The sequence below is a fragment of the Lemur catta genome, chromosome 1 (genome assembly GCF_020740605.2).
Source record: "Lemur catta isolate mLemCat1 chromosome 1, mLemCat1.pri, whole genome shotgun sequence".
Lineage (NCBI taxonomy): Eukaryota > Metazoa > Chordata > Mammalia > Primates > Lemuridae > Lemur > Lemur catta.
In genome coordinates, this window is record NC_059128.1 from 194,733,974 (window position 1) to 194,754,555 (window position 20,582).

Here is a 20,582-nt window from a genome sequence, read left to right on the forward strand (position 1 = left end):
ATATCTGGAAAACCCCAAGGATTCAACCAAGAGACTCCTAGAATTGATTAATGAATTCAGTAAAGTCTCAGGTTACAAAATCAATACACACAAATCAGAGGCATTCATATATGCCAATAACAGTCAATTGGAGAACCAAATTAAAGACTCAATACCTTTCAAAATAGCAACAAAGAAATAAAATACCTAGGAATATATTTAACTAAAGGTAAAGGACCTCTATAGGGAGAACTATGAAACACTGAGGAAGGAAATTGCAGAACATGTAAATAGGTGGAAAACCATACCATGCTCGTGGATCGGAAGAATCAATATTGTTAAAATGTCTATACTACCCAAAGTAATCTACAGATTCAATGCAATCCCTATTAAATTACCAACATCATTTTTCACAGATTTAGAAAAAATAATTATACACTTTGTATGGAATCAGAGAAGACCTCATATAGCAAAAGCAATTTTAAGCAATAAAAACAAAATGGGAGGTATTAATTTGCCAGACTTCAAACTATACTACAAGGTTGTGGTTCTTAAAACTGCCTGGTATCGGCACAAGTGCAAGGACACAGACCAGTGGAACAGAACAGAAAATCCAAATATAAAACCATCCTCATATAGCCATCTAATCTTTGAAAAAATAGACAAAAACATAGCCTGGGGACCAGAATCCCTATTCAATAAATGGTGCTGGGAAAACTGGATAGCCACATGTAGAAGACTGAAACAGGACCCACAGATTTCACCTCTCACAAAAATCAAATCACGGTGGATAACAGATTTAAACCTTAAATGGGAAACTATTAGAATTCTAGAAGAAAATGTAGGAAAGACTCTTACAGACATTGGTCTAGGCAAAGAATTTATGAAGAAGACCCCTAAGGCAATCACAGCAACAACAAAAAAAATGAATCGGACCTGATTAAATTAAAAGGCTTCTGCACAGCTAAAGAAACAGTCATGAAAATAAACAGACAACCTACAGAATGGGAAAAAATTTTCGCATACTACACATCCGATAAAGGACTAATCACAAGAATCTATTTAGAACTCAGGAAAAACAGCAAGAAAAAATCAAACAACCCTATCAAAAAATGGGCAAACGACATGAATAGAAATTTTTCAAAAGAAGATATAAGAATGGCTAACAAACATATGAAAAAATGCTCAACGTTCCTAATCATCAGGGAAATGCAAATCAAAACCACAATGAGATATCACTTAACCCCAGTGAGAATGACCTTTATCAAAAAGTCCCAAAACAACACACGTTGGCTTGGATGCGGAGAGACAGGAACACTCATACACTGCTGGTGGGAATGCAAACTAGTGCAACCCCTGTGGAAAGCATTATGGAGATACCTTAAACAGATTCAAGTAGACCTACCATTCGATCCAGCAATCCCATTATTGGGCATCTACCCAAAGGAACAAAAGTCATTCTATGACAAAGACACCTGTACCCGAATGTTTATAGCAGCACAATTCACAATTGCAAAGATGTGGAAACAACCCAAATGCCCATCAATTCACGAATGGATTAGTAAATTGTGGTATATGTATACCATGGAGTATTACTCAGCTATAAGAAATAACGGTGATACGACATCTCTTTGGTTCTCCTGGAGAGATTTGGAACCCATTATATTAAGTGAAGTATCCAAAGAATGGAAAAACAAGCATCACATGTACTCACCAGAAAATTGATTTCCCTGATCATCACCTAAATGCACATTGGGGAATGATACCAACTGGATATGAGACTGAGGCGGGGGGTGGGGGGAGGGGATGGGTGTATGCCTACATGATGAGTGCACTGCGCACCGTCTGGGGAATGGTCATGCTTGAAGGTGCTGACTTGAGGAAGTGGGGGGGTGGAGGGGAGGGGATGGAGGTATGACTACATGGTGAGTGCCAGGTGCACTGCCTGGGGAATGGACACGCTTGAGGCTCTGACGCAGGGGGATGGGCGGGACATGGACAATGTATATAACCTGAGCTTTTGTACCCCAATGATGAGCTGAAATAAAAAAAAAATTTCTTATGGCTATCACAGCACTATGCAAGTCTGGGTATAAACTATCAAATTCCAACACACATGTAAAATCACATGATCATTTATTCAATACATTGCTAACGGCAGATTGTACTCACTCTAGAACTAGAAATAAGGTTGGGATTCTTCTGGAATATCTATAACTATCTCGATTCCACAGTCAGAACTCGGTGCAGTCCTTTAACAGCAACTTTAAGCTTCAAAATGCAAGAACACATTGAAGGTGCTTCAGGCAAAGGCTCTAACCTTATTTAGGTTTTATTTCTTCATTAGACTAATGGCAATGGAACTAAGGAACTTTTCTAAATGTGTGGTTATGGGAAGCAAATAAAGCAGAAGGGGGTCTGCTCTGTTCTGCCACAGAGTATCCTCATGTTTCATTTCAATGTCATATTGAAAGTCAAATGACAAAGTCAGCGGCATACTCTTTATCTCAAATTTTGGCCAGAGATGCACTCGTTCACAATTATCAGCTTAATATTCATTTCAAAATTTTTATACTGTAAAAGATAATGACATTGTATAAAATTTTCTTCTGAGCCAGTTCATAAAAGATTCAAGCTATGAATGAATACAAGAAGAAACAGTAGTGGTCCAATCCTTCCTTAACAAGAACAGGACATCCCCCCCTTTTTTGTAAATTGTACCCAGAGGAACAATTTTTTTCTTCATCGGAAGAGAAAAGGAAGATGTCTTAGAGCAAAGGAGGGTAGGGAAAATCAAGAAACTTTAAATCTGAGCAGGTATGCTGACATAAAATTTTTTTTCCTATGTTAACACATGAACAGGCAATCCCCATTTCAACTATAGATACTAAAATTCAGAAAGCCAGAAGCCTCAGGACAAGATGCCAAGAGGTCTTCTGAAATAAATGATGATGATTCAAGAGTGATTCACTGTAGTCTTTCTATGGGATTGTGATACAGGAAGTGTTAAGAAGACAGTAAAAATTACTGAAGAGTCACACTCTTTTAAAAGATATTTATTTCTTTTGCAATAATTTATTTTGACTATATTATTGGCTTTCTTGATTGTTTATTGCTCATTTATTTTAATCATATCAATAAATGGTATTTTTAAATTAAAAGACATAGAAATGGCTATAGGTCTCTTCATGATCATTTTCTGTCCTGTCAGTAGATGATGTGTGTGAATTCCAGTACAATTCATAATGCCAAGGAAAAAGTGTTGAAGATAAATTCACACTGAACAACTATTAGTCTTATGTAAGAAGTTAGTAATATAGAATTACAGAAAGACAAAAGAGTTTGAGCCTTGAGGCATGGCTATGTTGTGGTGGAAGCATAGCCAACCTTCAGGGACATTTTCCTGATGTCAACAGACTCTATAAGGCAAAACTGTCCTAAAATGTCACAAATTGATAACCACAAAACTATCTCTCCATGTCTTCTCCTCTTTCTTAAGCCCCTGAATTCTAAGATTACATATAACCTTGAACAGCCACCAACCATAGGATTTTCCACTACCCCACACCAGCAAAACACTTCCACATGTATTACTTCCTTTGACTATCACAACAATCTGACTGTATAGGGTTCTCCAGAGAAACAGAACTAATACAGAACTAATAAGCGGTGTGTGTGTGTGTGTGTGTGTGAGAGAGAGAGAGAGAGAGAGGAGAGAGACAGAGAGAGAGAGAGAGAGAGAGAGAGAGAAAGGGAGGGAGAGAGAGAGAAGAATGAAATTTAAGGAATTGGCTCATGCAATTGAGGAGCTAGCAAGTCCAAAATTTGCAGGGCTAGGCTGCAGGCTGGAGACCCAGGGAAGAAATGATGCTGCAGCTCAAGACTGAAGGAAGTCTGAAGATAAAATTCCTTCTGCCTTGAAGGACCTCATGTTTTTATTTTTTGGTTTTTTTGTTTTTTTCCTTATGGCCTTCAAGCTAATTGGATGAGGCCCACTCACATTATGGAGAGTAATCTGCTTTACTCAGTGTCTACTGATTTAAATGTTAATCTCATTTAAATAATACCTTCACAAAAACATCTGGAATACAGTTGGCTCTTAAACAACAAGGGTTTGAATTGCATGGGTCCACTTATATGGAAATTTTCTTCCACTTCCAACACCCCTGAGACACTAAGACCAACACCTCCTCTTTCTTCTCTTCCTCAGCCTACTCAGTGTGAAGATGACAAGATGAAGATCTTTATGATGATCCACTTTCACTTAATAAATAGTAAATAAATGTTTGCTTCCTCATGATTTTCTTAGTAACATTTCTTTTCTCTAGTTTACTTTATTGTAAGAATACAGTGTGTAACATATAAAACATGCAAAATATATTAATTGACTATGTTATCAGAAAGGCTTCCAGTCAACAGTAGGCTATTATTAGTTAAGTTTTGGGGAAGTCAAAAGTAAAACACAGATTATTTGACTGTGCTGGGGGTTGGCATTCCTAGCCCCTGTGTTGTCAATGGTTAACAGTAATGTTTGGCTAAATATCTGGGTACCATAAATAGCCAGGTTGACATGTAAAATTAACCACTATATTGACCTTCTGAAAATAAGATGTTTGGGGGTCTTTCCTGTGTTTTACTAGAACAAAGTATGACAAATATTATATTCACTTTATTTTGGATCTTCTTTTATTCTTCCAGCATCAATTTTTGAAGCTACCAGAATTTTTATAAATATCAAAAATCCTAACTAAAAAAATAGAACAATTACAGAATCAGTTGATGATCCTGACTAGTATGCCGTCAAATGTACACTTTTGTTGATGACATAATTATTTAAAATATAATTAAACAATGAAATATGACTTTAAATATAATCATGTTCTATTCTATGGTAGGTTTTACAGACACAGTTATATCTGTTATTTCTGAAAATTCACCAAATTTCATTATGATCTGCAATATTGATTAGGGTTTGACATACAATATATCAAATGGAAGAAAAAGCACTTAAACTTGTAATTTTACTGAACTTTATTAGTTCTCAAGACTTGAAACATCAAAGACATTAATTATCAAAATCTCTTGTACCTAAACAGGTAATAACTTGGTTACTTTTTTCAGTTGTTTGCTTTACTCTGAGTACAAAATGGAAAAGGTAATAAACAAAGAATCATTAAGTATTCTTTGACCACGGTAGTGTGATGACATGTTGCTTGTCAAGAAATTCTTCCTCTTCATCTGTACTGCTCTCAGAAAGTGACAGCAAAGCCTGAATTTCAGTATCTCTTCCAGAACAGCTGAAAATACATTACAAGATCAATATACAATATACAGAACCAGGTTTCAACTCTTCATTTATCTTCTGATCAATATTACATACGTGGAAGTCACTGGAGGCAGGTATGAGAGGACGGTATAAGACTGGGGTCCTAATTTTCAATGTGCCTAATATACCAGTCTTCCTTCTAATGAGAAATTCTCATCATTCTCCCTCTTCCAAAAAATAAAGCCACAGTGGAACTAAGGAAGGATTTTATGGTCTCTGGTTGTGTCTTTCATTGATGATTCAGAAGGCACTTCAGAAACTTGCAGAGTCTCAGGGTCATCACTAAGAACGTTCATCATTACATTGGCTGTTTAATAGAATACCAGTGAATAGACTGCCAGATAAACCACCTCTTTTGTGTACAGTAAATTAGGAGTGCATGGATAGCCAGTCAAGATATGCCAAAGCAAAAATTAATGACAGCACTTATTTGTTGTTTTATTTTGTTGTATTTTATTGTTGGGGGTGTAGGAGAACTGGTGGAAGCTCTAGCGCATGGGTGTCTGAGGTTTGGGAACAAAGGTAGTGTGGGAGAACAGAGAGAAGTCTGCATAATTCAGCTTTTTTCATCCTAAGATATCTATATTTTCAGCCCATGTATGCCATTAAATAATATAAAATACTTCACCTTGTGATAGATATAACTGTTCTTTGTATTATTTTTTATGCCCAACACAAGCTACATCAGTTCATAAACTTTGATCTGTGGACCAGTACAGATCTGTGAAAATATTTTCAATGGTTGAAGAAAATATAGGGACAAGGTAGTAACATTTCTGTGACATTTTTAATATTAAACAGTTGTGCTTTATTCTGTTAGTATGTTCCCCTTATATTTTTAGTGTTAAATGTCCTTTGTTTTATGAAATGATGGTGAGCATACATGTAGGTTAGTTTGTAATGACTTTTTTAGAGAAAAATAGCAACCTTATACTGATCCATTTTTTTTAATGTGAGTGATGTTAGAAATGAAAAAACCCAAGAACCACCACTGAATAATTTCCTCCTTCAGAAAGAATAACAAACTCTTGATTCCCTTTACTGCAATATTAGACTTCAAACCAAAGGAATTTACAATACAAAGAATTTTTACTTTACATTTATTTGAGTCCTTCTAGAAGAAGACCTCTGCTTTCTTCAAGGAGGTCCAGTATGTCAATAATAGAGTGACACAGTAGACTACTTTTCTGAAGCATTTATAAATATAACCTACATTCCTTATAAGCTGATCAACTTCCCTAAATGTCATTACCTTATGTGAGGAAAAAACAAAATTATGCAAATTAAATACGGTATTGTTAATCTAGACTCGATTTCAAGAAAGAAACTTAATATTTGATTCTAAAAACTTTATTCATATTGGGAAAGAGTGTATTAATGCAAAATATTGAAATTTATTATGTTAATTAATTCGGTATTAGGTTAATTCAGTAAGGCAACTATTTTTTCAATATAAGAAGAAATAAGGAAGGATTATTAAATTCCAAATATCTTTTCATTTTTATGATACCCAGAGAACTATCTCTTCACATTAAAGTAACAACTTCATAAGCCTTTTATTAATAGGCCTGATAATAGGTCAGCAAAAAAACCAAATATTTTAAAAAGAATAGTCATATAAAGTACACACATGAGAAAAAATTTTCTTTATATAGGAAAGATAACTAGTTGGGTCTTGTCAACATTTTACTATGCACTATCTTTATATAGAAATTATAGGCTTAACTTACCTCAATTCTTCAACTCCACAGGGACCCCTCTCATGTGAGGTTTTAAGGAAATCTGTGGGAGTCCGACTTACATTCCCTGAATGGTTGTTGAAAGCTGGTAACTCTTCTGAGGTTAGGCTGTAAATTTTTTCTGAAGGATCTGAAATATTTTATTTCATGCATTGTCAACACATAAAATCAAGAAACAAACGCATAGCATATGGTGCTAGAGGTTCACCTAAACTGTATGCAGTGTAGAGAGGGTCAGTGCAGATTTTTAATCATCCCTCAAGTTTCTGATGTTTGTGGGGTGGTGGAGTGTGGGGTTTAATCTGAGATCCCAAATTAGGGCTTGAATATCAAGCCACCTTGACTGTACTAATTTTAACTATATATTATGTTCTACTTATGAAATGTGTCAAATGTCCTGATAATAAAATTTCCAAGAAAACCAAGTGATCCTCTTTAAAGCTGGAATATTGTGCAGCTCCTCTAACTTGCCCACATGTTAGACATTTTATTATTTCTTTTTTCGTTCTAAGGAATAAAATCTTCACCTCCACACAGTCTAAGGGAAAGGCTACCCTTGGCAAAGCTGCTCATTTTTTTTTTTTTTTTTTTTGCTTCTTGCTTTGTTTGGGTAAATAAAAACTGCTTGTATTTGAAAGGGGAGAAGTCTTAAATCTCCCTTTTTATGAAGCTGGCCTAGGATTTCAACTAGATAAGGAAAAATAGTGTAAGTTAAATAAATAAAATTCTTAGGTAAACATATCTTTATATAAACTACCAAAAATTCAAGTATAGAAATAAATATCAGTACTATATTAGAAAGGCTCGAATGCTTTCTTTTTGCCATTGATAAAGTGTCAAGAGACCTCTAACTTACACATAAGGTTATACTATGATGATGTTTAAAACTGTCAAAATTCCTGGGTGCTATTCTCCCCTTTATTTGTATGAAAGTGCCAAGCAAACATCCTCCTAGTCAGAAGGACCAAACCCCAAGCTGCATGTATTAAATACTGAACTGAAGAGAGTTTATTTGTTTGTTTGTTTTGGTGATATCAACCTGAAGTTTTTGAGCAAATAGAGCTTCCACTACTGAAGGTAAATTAGATTATTTCTACTGAAATATAGACCCTAATACATTTACACCTGAAAGTGTTCTCAAAATTATTTATCCCAGTGACTTTAAAATTATGATACATGGATATAATAAATTCAATAAACTTAGGATGGGGTTCCTGCTCCCACCATCCCTGAAGCAATCAGGATGGCTTTACTTGACTAGTTTAAATTTGAAGGCTCTACATAAGATTAATTTTGAAAAATACAAAAGATTCTTGAGTGAAAATTTTTGAAAACACCCAACTACTCCCAATTCTGCTGTTAGAGATTAGGATACTGGGAGCCCACAGAGAATTTGTTCAAAGCCACACAACCACATGGTGGAAGAGCTGGAATGAGACCTGAGCTCTTTTAGCTCACCAATATTGTAAGTCACTATGTTCCAAAATCTAATTCTTTAGCTTTCAGCAATTATCCCCTCTCCTATTTTTCCACAAGGTAAAAGAACACAAGTACACAAGGCACTTTTACGTGCCCCTATAGGGAATACCCCTATAGGAAAGCAGTCAATTCAGGATCTGGAATAGGCAGAATTACACTGCTGAAACCTGATAGTGGTGCCTGAACCTAAAGAATACCACCAGGAGAGGTATTCAAACTGTATCAGACACTTAAGTGCCAACTGAATGAGCACAGAGCTAATTCAGATAGTACAGATAGAATGAGCCTATTTAATAGAATTATTCATTCTCAGAATTATATTTCAGAATATATCTGTGAAGTTAACAGGAGCAAAGGTGACATCACCTGATTTTAGGTAACAGAATATTCAAGGCCGAGAAAAATAAAACTGCTTACAAAAACTCTATCACAGATTAGTGTTAAACCAAAAGGTCAATTGTGTAAAAAATCTAAGTCTCCTGATTTCCCTAATACAGGACCAGGTAAGACAGGATTGACATTTATATTGGAAAATTTATTTTATAACTAGGAAGTCGGCTGATTTTTGAGCAGTAGCTTATAGTTAAACCTTTTCTATTCCTGGAGTGTATAGTTCTCTGATCATTGAGGAATCTCTTAGACACAGTAATAAACAATTAGACAAAGGGGAAAAACTGACTAAATATAGACTTCTAAGGTGCATATCTAAAACTGAAGTCATTTAAAACACATACATAAAAGTGTATTCCACAGGAAAATAAACACTTCTTTAAATAAAATTAAGAAAGAAACAAAAAACAATTACAAACTTCAAAGAACAAGGCCAATAAGAGAGGCTGCTCCCCAATAAGGAACAACTACAATAACCACAAAAACAACTCCTAAAGAACTAACTGGCATAGCTACATACCTAACCTACATCCCAACATTTAGGAATGTGACAGACAGTGATCCCCAGTTCCTAGCCTCTCAGCCTGTTTGTTTTCCATTCCACCCTTCCCTCCTTCCCTCTGCTACTATGCCTTGCTTTGTTTATCCCCCTTTTTCTTATTCTCTCCATGCTTCCATCCCTTTACCTTCAGTCTGCCCACTCCCTCTCCCTCTTAAGTGCTTACAATATTGATTTGAAGTAAGGATTTCAAACTATTTTGTCTTACGGTGGTAAGATTTAAAAAATTGGGGGCAGCTGTGCCTGGGGTCGCGCCTTGCCTCTGCTGCATACCCATAGTTACCCTATCACCCAGAGCCTCAGTTACTAAATCCAAAGGAAAAACTAAGAATAGCATCTGCTATACTAGCTACCCGGAGTAGCTACTAAGATCAAATGAAGCAACATTACATATAAAAACAGTCAGCAATTATTATTACTCATTAAATAATTTCATATTCTTCTTATCAATTTTAATATGTAGATTTTCACTTGTATGTGCACCCAATTTGTTTTCCGTGATTCCAGTGGCAAGCAGAAAGATTGCCATTCTAGCTCTTCTTAACTTGGTTGTCTTTACAAGGGTTATCTAGTTAGTTTGCTAAGTATTAATATAAATTCCAATTAGATTAGCACTTTTTCAATTTAGTATATTACTTGATGGTCAGAAAGCCACTGCTGCCTCACTGACAGCATGCCATAGTGACAGTATGACAACATCTGCTAGAATCAGGTAGATTTTTATTGTTTATTTAAGAAAAAGTGCTTTCCACTTTCCTCTCTTTAATTACTTGGCTCAGTTAACTATTTGTGGACTTGTACAAACATAAGTTTGCCACGGGAATTTAAGGACCACAAAGACTCTTAAGCCACAAATCAGACTGAGCTTGAAATAAATCAACTTTAACTGTTGAAGTAAATAAATGCTTTGAAGTGCATTATTCCTAATACTTTTTCATAATGCATATTTTCTCATATTTTCCAAATCCTTCAGGCTATAACTGTTAAGTGTGTGTGGAGATAGAGATAAATTTTCATAAATATTATGAAATAAAAATTTCATAAATATATCTCATATATAATTTAAATCAATCATAAATCATCAAAATTATTAGACAGATATTATTATAGTCATCTTTCATACATAGCATCTGATACAAAGAGAGATTTAAGAAAGTAATTTCCTCAATTTCATGAAGCTAGAAAGTGGTGGTATCAAGTTTCAAAACCAGACCTGCTGGCCTAGAATCCTGGCTCTCATCCCCCTGCTTTCTGTCCCCTATCTCCCAATCTATCAGGACGTTGCACCGGCAACCTGCACGCACACATATCTCTGCCCACTCTGGCTACTTCTGAAATGACACTGATACCAACCAGAGCAATCTGAATCAAAGGAGAAACAGTTTACTTAATGTACCTATTTTCTGTTTTTCAGTCTCACAACTCCTTGGCATAGTTGTTTTTCACAGAACTGAGAAAGAGGAAGTGGTTGTGTCCTAGAACTAACAGAAAGTAAGTCAGAAGAGTTGCTGCTCACAAAAATGCAGCTTTCACAGGGATGCGAACACATTTACATTTGTATAAGCATCAGATTGTGCGTCCGTGTCTGCGTGAGACCAAAACTCATGAAGTGTTTCCAGATTGCACTGCGAGTAGCGAAATGTGGGTGGAGTTTCTCTGCCCATTGATGTCACCAGACTATAAAGGTCTTGCTCAAAATCAATGAATTTTCTACAGTGAGGCTTTATTTCACTGTAGCACCTGCACCTCACTGACTGTTGGGTTGATTCAGCCAACATGTCATCCTCTTCCTTTCTCAGAGCTCCACGTGAGTCTCTTCAAAAGCTGTGCATTCATCCAAAGCCAATCCTCCCAATAGAAGGAAAGTCACTCCTGGGTTAAGTATGGGAAAGTGGTTGCCAGTGGCCACTGGACCATCAAAAAACCCCTGGAAGTTCATAGGTTACCCGGTATATGCTTGCTTTCGTGTACAAAAAGTCATGTGCTCTAGTGAAAATACCAGTATTAGTGTATGAGAAAATGAGTGACATGAGAAAAAAGTGAAGCACAAAAATGATATAAGAAATTAAAACACTAGAATGTCTGGAAAAAAGACTAGTGTTTGTAAACTACTTATTTCATTTATAAATAATGGAATCTACCAATTTGTCAAATTAAAAAGCCCCTTTTTACATTAAAAACTGTATGGTTATCCTTTTAGGATCAGTTCAGACCTGACATGTTTCATTTCAGAATTGTCCTTTAATGTGAGAATTACCTCCAAAAGTATTTACGTTTGATTTTTAGTAATTTAGAGTAAGGCAAAGGAATTGATGGGTAAAGATGGATGATTGACTCTCCTCCCCCAACCCCTAGCGAAATTAATAGAAAAAGCAGAAAAATAAAAATGAAACCAATCGTCAAGGAAACCAAAGAAAGAAAGGGATTCAAGCCCACATAATGAACTTTGACAAAGAAATAAAGAAGATCCACTGAGGTGTGGCTGAGTGCTATCCCTTTCTATCTCGCCTCCCTACCCAATACACAGACACCAAACTAGGAATAGAAAAGGAGAGTCATTAAAAGAACTGACAAATCTCCCCAATATCACACCAATTTGGAGACAAGTACGTGAAAGGAAGTGAGGAAAACCATCTGAAATCTTTTCAAAGTCCTTAAACACCTAGCACAAGCTCTTAGCACAGGCAAGAAAACTGCAAACCTGCAGGTGTCTCCACAAAGACAGAATACACTTGAATCCAGGTGGAATGAATTTTGGCATTTAATAAGGTTCAGGAAAAGGCAAACAAGCCAGGATCCTCCAACAAAGGAGGCTGAGCTCTCCAGTCCTATCTTCCTCCCCACACCTTTGAGCTGGCAGGTTACAGAAAAGAGTACAATACCCAACCCACAAACAATAGCTCCAATGAAAAGACTGACAGATCTCAGTACAGATACAGGGATTTCAGGGAAAATTTAGTTTCACTATATCAGAAAAAATAGAAGATGAGGAAATGTCATTCACAAAAAGCATGGGCAAGTAAGATACAAAGAAATGACATAAATTTTAATATAAGAATCTGTAATATGTAAGGAATGATGAAGTAAAAGACCAATTTGGCAGAAAAAATGGATCAAGACCATAAAAAAATTCCCCTCAAGTCCATTGGCTACAAAGGACACAATGAAAATAAACTTTTTAAAAAGAGCAAAATAATCTCAAAGCTCAAGCAACAACATGTCAGGCATCAAAAAGAGAACTAATTAAATGGTCACCTGTTCCTGGATTGGATCCTATACCAGAAAAAAACAAACTGTAATAAATATCATCAGGATAATATGTAAAATATTAAATATGCCCTGTGGATTAGATAAAATATTGTATCGATGTTAAGTTTCTTGATTTTAATCATTGTACTACAGTTATGTAAGAGAAGGTTCTTGTGTTTGGGAAATGTGTACTGAAGTAATTTTTGTAAAGAGTCACAATGTTGACCTCTTTATGTCAAGGTGGTTGGCTAGATGCATCTGGTACTCACCTTGTCCACAGAGAGGGACCAAAATAGCAAGTAGATAATTACACTTCCAATAGACTATTTAAGGGAGAACACTAGAATTTAGCAGAGAAGTGACTGGGAGCGCCAAAAAGAAACAAAGGAGAGAGATGAGGGACATGAGGCAGCCTGTTTGGTCAGAATTGGCAGGGAGTCTGAAGATGCTACCTAACATGGGGAAAGGGTAAGAGACCTCCAGCTGTCTGCATTCTGGCCACAGACTTTTACAATCCTAGCCATGGGAGAGCCACTTGATACCTGTGAGCCCTGAGACTAACATAGTAAGCTGCCTGAAGACCATGCAAAGGTATTGCTCCAGAGAGTGAGCTCACACGGGATCCCACAAACCCCTGAGTCCTAAGCAGCTGCAGCACGCTGCCAGTTTGAGAACTCAGCCCCCATAGACTGTGTCCCATCCTGGGGCTCAACAACCTCTGCATCTCCACATCTTTGGAGCCTCATTGACATTCCCTGTCTACAACTGTCATCACCGCTGGAGCCAACGTGGGAGTAATGAACTGCAACCCCGGGCCCCTCCAAGAGGGGGTGGTGATGCATTGTCACATGCCCAAGGACAAATTCTACTGGCCACAACTGCTGCACTGCCCTTGCAGGCTGATGTAAATACGTAAAATATTATGTAGTAATAAAAATAAATAAATAATAAATTTAAAATAAGAGTCATGATGTTTATAATTTCCTCTCACATGGTTCGGAAAAAAAAATGTGTGTTAACAGGACAAAGGACAGACAGCTAGCTAGTGAACTGGGTAAAGTACATACGGGTATAGTAGTTCCTTATCCCATTGCACTTTTGAAAAGTTTCTGTAAGTTTGAAATTCTATCAAGATAAAAGAACCACAAAAAAAAAAATCAAAGAAAAAGTTAAAGCAACACATTCTGAGAACTACTTTTTTAAAAGTCAAGTGATAAAGAGTGGATTATAGCTAGGTGAAAACTGAAATAGTGACATAGAAGATAAGCTCAGTAATACTGACATAGAAGATAATAACAGTAAATACAAAGGGAAATAAAAACTATTAAAACAATTGAAGAAAATATGATACTTTGTTTAAAGAGGATCCAACATAAAGAAAATAAGTTTCTCAGCAGGAGGAAGCCAAATGGGATGGAAAAGCAATTCAAAGATACAAAACCAGAAAATTTCTCTGAAACTAAGGAATAACTTATTCTACAGACTGAAAAAGAATCCTGCATTTTAAAAACTGCTGAATTATTGACACTGAAACACAATTCTGGTCCAGTGACTGAATTTCAAGGATTAAGCAAAAAAATTCTTCAAGCATTCAGTTAGGAAAGAAACCTGAGAGAGAGAGAGAGAGAGAGAGAGAGAGAGAGAGAGAGAGAGAGAGAGAGAGAGAGAGAGAGAGAGGTACAAATACTAAGGTAGCCTCAGATTACTTTACAGCAGAATTCAGAGCCAGAATATGGCAAATCAGTGCAAGGTTTAAGACATAGGTGACCAAGGGATATTACCCTCAGCCAATTTGCCTTTCAAATATAAAAGTAGCAGTCATTCTCAAACATATAAGAATGCAGGTAATAAAGCTACCATGATGCTACCTAGAGGGAAAAATGATTTAACAATTAAATTCAACCAAACATAAGTTAAATGGAAAAACTGTGATAAAGTACTAACTAGCACCATATTCACGGTCAGAAGACAGTGGGAAAATGTCTACTAAGTGCCGAGGAAAGGAATTGTGATCCACGAAATATATCTAGCTAATGTGCCAATCGGCCATAAAATAAAAGACATTATCAAAGAACACCATAATCAAACCTTCTAGAGATGAATCGAGATAAAAGGCTCAACATTGAAAAGTCATGGGAAAAAATGCAGGCGCTGAGCATTTAATCCGTGTAAATTTTCACTAAGAAAAAGAAAATGAAAGGAAACCTTAATAAAATAAGAAATTATAACTATAACAAAGATGTATTTGATACTGTCAGACAAACATGTGGTTTTAAAAAATGAGCAAATGAGTCCTCATCTCATTAGGTGATGCTCATTAAATGTTAATAATGATTATTTTAAGAGTAGTAAGATTGTGTGGGAGGTTGGAGTTTCTTTTTGTGTATATTTTGTATTGTTTGAATTTTAGAAAACAAAGATGTATCATTTTTAGAAAAATAGCAAAGTCATTCTAAGGTCAAGAAAGGAGACCACTAATAGAAAAAACAAAGAAAGAGCAAGTGTGAAATGCACAGGACCAGAGAATTTTCCAGCTTGCCTCTTCGATCTGCAGCTGGCTTCTTTCAAACTGAGTGAATGACTTTCTGATGAAAATAAAAGGATTACTTTCCCTGATGTTACCTTACTGAACTAGACTTTTGCATGTTCAAGAATATGGTTGCTGTTTGCTAAACGATATCCATTAAGGTTCGAAATAGAATGTACAAGCATAATTTCTCCTCCTCAAGCTGTGGTCTGCCAGCTAACAGCACTAGCAACACCTGGGTCACTTGTTAGATGTGCAGAATCTCACCCGACCCCAGACATACTAAATCAGAATCTGCATTTTAATAAGATCCTCCAAAGGATTTGTGTACATTGAAGCTTGAAAATTACTGCTTTAAAAAAATCTAACAGCTCAATTCTCCAACAAGAGTGTTCGACAGCAGCTTTCATAAAGTTATAGAGATTAATCCTTCACTGGGTTTGTATAAAGGAGAGAAAAAGATTTTTTTCTGTGCACATGCAAGTCCTCATGCCACAACATAGCTGTGTGTTATGTAGGCCAAGGACACTACCTCTGATGTGGCTGGGTATCCACACATTTTATAACATTTTCAGGGTGATATTAGGGGATATCCAAGAAAGCATACACAAAGGCAGATGGTTAAAGCAGGAAAGGGAAGGCCTTTTTTGTTTGTTTGCTTGTTTCCTTACAGTGAGATATGAAGAATCAGGTAAATGGCAGAGTTCACATCACCTACAATGAAAAAAAAAATACCATTACCTGAAAGATTTCTCAGCACATTTAATTCTTTTTCCAAACTGTCTAAGGTTTGTTGGTCAGCGGTGTTATCAAAGAAAAGCTCATACTGGTCAGTAATATCAATATATTCAATTTCTGAAATTTCAGAAGCAGCTCTAGATAATGATCGAGCAGATGCACTTCTCGATCGAAGATGAGAGGATGAAAGGCAGCTGGAGCTTTTTTTAACAGAGTTGGAAAATGGTAAATTTGCTGTTGAAGGTCTCTGTGATTTCTGGCCTAAAATGAAAAGTAAAAATTTTTTAAATCAACTTTTTAAAACTTTGAATGAGTAAAGATGCAAAATACCAGCCCCCTGCACAAAGAGCACTTAAGTTCATGCAACAGAGTTTATGAGAAAATTAATTTTTGATTATTATATATTCTAGCTAATTACAATTTTTTAACATCAAATTATTTTCCCAATGTCATAAAGAGCACTTGTGGGTAATTATTTTTTTAATTTTTCTACAGTCAGGAAAAGATAAATTAATTTTAATATTAACTAAAGCAAAATATCTGTAAACCAAGTAAACTTCAGACCAAAACAACACACAATCTTATAATCTATCTCAAAGCCAAGGACTGTGCCATGTTTCTTAAATTCTAGGACAATTATCACACTGCACCTTGTGAGAGAAAAAAAACATAAAATAAACATGATGCTAATTCACAGTGAACCAATTTTACTTGATGGTGTGTAATTCATTCTTATATTAAAAATATGGAGACAAAAGAAGCTAATATGCAAAATCTGTGTGAATTTTTAGACAAACACCTTAAAAAATTAAGATAACATCTCTACTTTTCCTAAATATGAGCTTACTCTCTTCTGCATTATAGGGCACTTCAGTGGAAAAGTTCCAGAAGCACAGATCTGTCATGTTATTATATTGTTCCACTAGGGCAGTAACTACTTTGTCTCCATCTATTTCAAAGATTGATTTAGTTGATTTATTCAACATATATGTTTCTTTCACAGTAGGAAAAAAAAAAACCTCTTCAAATCTTACACTAATACAACATAACTAGTTTATAATTTGGTATTTCTCACAAAAGATTCTTCAATAAGGCCAAGGTAATTTTCAAAGTACAAATTAAAAATTCATTGTGCAGGTAAATTTTTCTGTGTATTAAATCATTGTTCTGATATGGATTAATATATTTATAGTAAGTATAATTTATATTATAACTTTGCATTTTCCTAATACAAACTGCCTTTGTATAAAATATTGAACTCTTTAAAGTGCAATTGTCATTACCATTAAAACCAAGATTTGTCTGAACATATGCCATATAACATTATGCCCCCCACTCTAATGACTCATAGGAAAATGTAAAATTCAAAAAAGTGACCACAGGTAGTCATTGCATACTGAACATTTAATGACTATTGAGTTTGCCTTTTTTTAACTTAAAAAAATCTACTTAGGCCGGGTGGGGTGGCTCACGCCTGTAATCCTAGTACTCTGGGAGGCCTAGGCAGGTGGATCGTTTGAGCTCAGGAGTTCAAGACCAGCCTGAGCAAGAGCGAGACCCCGTCTCTACTAAAAATAGAAAGAAATTTACATGTATAACTAAAAATATATATTAAAAAAATTAGCCGGGCATGGTGGTGCATGCCTGTAGTCCCAGCTACTTGGGAGGCTGAGGCAGGAGGATCGCTTGAGCCCAGAAGTTTGAGGTTGCTGTGGGCTGATGCCACAGCACTCTAGCCTGGACAATAGAGTGAGATTCCGTCTCAAAAAAAAAAAAAAACTACTTAGAACATAGCTAATACCCTAAGATGAATATGAATACAGTGCATAATTATTTAAGCAATTAAAAATGACTAAGATAAGCCCCAAAGGGCACCATTTTTAATGAACATTTCAGAAATCAATTTTTAAAACAATTTTTGTTGCAATGGAATTATGAATACATTAAAATAATATTCTGAACTTCTTTGTGTCTGTGCTCAGAGACAATTCTGAAGAAAAATAACTAAAATGTGCCTATGTTTTAAAAAATATATAAAAATATCCCTAGAGTTATTTTGGTGACTAGAATTTGGAACTGATTTTCTCTTTTATCTATAATATGTAAACAATCAGTATTTTATTCACAGCCGTCAAGAAAAGCAAATTTGCCATTCCTACATAATGAAGCAATAGTAGGAAGAGTAGGAATAGCAGTAGCAGCACAAATCAGTCAGTATAACAATAATGCACTATATAAATGAAAAGTTCTAGATCTATGGAGAAAACCATACTCTTGTATATGTATTATGATATGTCTCTGTCAAGGTAAAATTTAAAGAAATTTAGAACTCTTACTTGTTTTAAAAAGTAACATGTTATTAGTAAGGACTAGATTTCTGCCAACAAAGACAAAGTAAGAAAAATTTAATATAGATGCCCTTCAGAAAATTCAGACAAGCACAAACACTGCTGAACTCTTACAACATCAGATTGCCACAGTATTTGAAATTAATTGATCCCAATCGAGAAAAAATGTACCCAGAAAATGTTTTTGCTTAACACACAGCAGAGACAAACCTCCTTTGTTACTGGAAATATGCTCAAAGTGTAATTTAAAGAAACCAAAACACAGAAAGAGATAAAAGAGGCTTTGATTTTGTCCTTGATTTTATTTGTTTATTGTTCATTTAGGTCATTATATAATTCTCTGTAATGTTTAATGTATAAGCTTATTAATGTTATTAACAAGGTTAAGATTTTACCCAATAATTAGACTAGCACTAATTAAAAATTCCACAATCATTCCATAATTTTTAAAAAGCCCAGTTGGTAGATTATAAACATAAGAAATGACTTTTGTAGTAACTGTGTTGTCACTGGCAATTTAATCTTAGGAAATTATTAACACTGATCACAGTTATACTCTAAATGTAACACCAAGATTTTCCTTGATGTTAGCTACGAAATATATGCTCCGTGATGAACCTACGCCAGATATTGAGGAAATAAGATTCAATGGTGCCTTCAGATTATATTAGTATACACAAGAATACTAATAAGGGTATAAAAAATATGAATCATTCACTGAAAAGTATTTAATACAATGATAATTGTTATTGCTATTCTAAGTAGTACATTGGAATTAGAGGAAATATAATTATAGCAATGTGATTTTTGAATAGTGTTTTAATAACAAATAACATACTTATCAAAGGATCCAATAGTTTAATCCCAAATAAAGGCTGCAAAAAATTACTGTCTATTGACATTCTTGTTCCACTGTATAAAGTGCTAAGAATTTATAGATTAAAAAATAGAAATGTATTTTCTAAGAGTTCTTGAAACATATATGGAAATTTTATTTAGCAGCATGGTTTGGTGGAAAGAATGCTAAACTGAGTAGCTTAAAACTCATTGCGTCATCTCACTGAATTAGAAATCATCCTATGACTTGAGACATGTGAAATTAAGGAACTGGACAGTACAATGTCTTAAAGCCCCATCCAACTCTGAGAACCTGTGAATTAATACTCAATCCAATTCAATAATAAAATGATTTATCAGCTCCTGAAAGTGACAAGCACTGTATCAGGATCAGAGTATTCAAAAGTGAATGAGACATTGCCCTACCCTCAAGCTACACTCCAAGCTAACACACAGTCCTACCATTCTACTTCACTCATTCAGAAACACTCACTCAGCACTTACAATGTGCCAGGTCCTGTTCTATCACCGAGGATACATCAGTGAGCATTACAGGCTAATCTTTGTTCATTTTTTCCAGCCATGGGTGGGAGACAGCAGATGAAAAAGACACTATTAGATGGTGATAGGTTCTAAGAGAAAAGTAAATGAAAGTAAATGTGGCAGAGGAACTCAAAAGACCAGCAATTGGTTAGGGTGGTCTCAGAGGGCCTTTGTAAAGAGGTAGTGTCTGGGCTGAGACTGAATAATGGGAAAGAACAGATCATACAAAGAGAGGAGTGTGAAGATGGAGAAAGAGGTTGCAGAGCATCCTGGATCAGAGGGAAAAGCAAACTCTAAGGTTAAGAAGTAAGTAAGCATGGCCTGTCTAAAAACAGAAAGAAAGCCATTGTGGCTACAACATGGAGAAGATGCAGTTAAGAGAGATGAGTAGCCAACTCAGATATTGCTGAGTGAGGCATGGTAAGGGATATAATTTTTTCTACCTTCTTTAGAAGTTATGGGGTGATTTTAAGTGGTAGAATGACATGATACAATTTATGGTTTAAATTTATGGAAAGTATGATTTATTCCCTATAAGCCATAACTATGAATAATTTTATAAGTATAAATACAAAAAATTCATTCACTGACTACAAACAGTAGAATTTGATGGAAATTAATCACAGTAATATGGCTTTGGGAGGGGTAAAAGTAAAAAATGAGACACAAGTCAGAAATGATGGACAACTGGCAGTTCATCTTGAGCAGTGAAGGTAAAAGTGGTTAGATTGGAGCTTGATTTTGAGCTGAAATCAGCAGAATCTAAGGATAAATAGGATGTGGTGAGTCAGAGTCAAAATGACTCCCAGGTTTCAGATTTAATCAATGTTTGGAAGGTGTTACCATTTATAGAGATAAGAAGATGGGG

General features: G+C 35.4%; 1 protein-coding gene across 3 annotated transcripts in view; it reads right to left on the minus strand.

The window, feature by feature from the left end:
* Nucleotides 1-4,989: 4,989 nt before the first annotated feature.
* Nucleotides 4,990-20,582, minus strand: part of ZBBX (zinc finger B-box domain containing) — a 101,105-nt gene continuing 85,512 nt past the window's right edge. For all 3 annotated transcript variants that reach the window (XM_045539587.1, XM_045539588.1, XM_045539586.1), the window contains 3 exons: nucleotides 15,990-16,247; nucleotides 7,036-7,174; nucleotides 4,990-5,276 (listed from right to left, as the gene is read on the minus strand). In XM_045539587.1, the coding sequence (XP_045395543.1) occupies nucleotides 5,153-5,276; nucleotides 7,036-7,174; nucleotides 15,990-16,247 (521 nt within the window). In that variant the 3' untranslated portion in view covers nucleotides 4,990-5,152. The remainder of the gene's footprint in view (nucleotides 5,277-7,035; nucleotides 7,175-15,989; nucleotides 16,248-20,582) is intronic.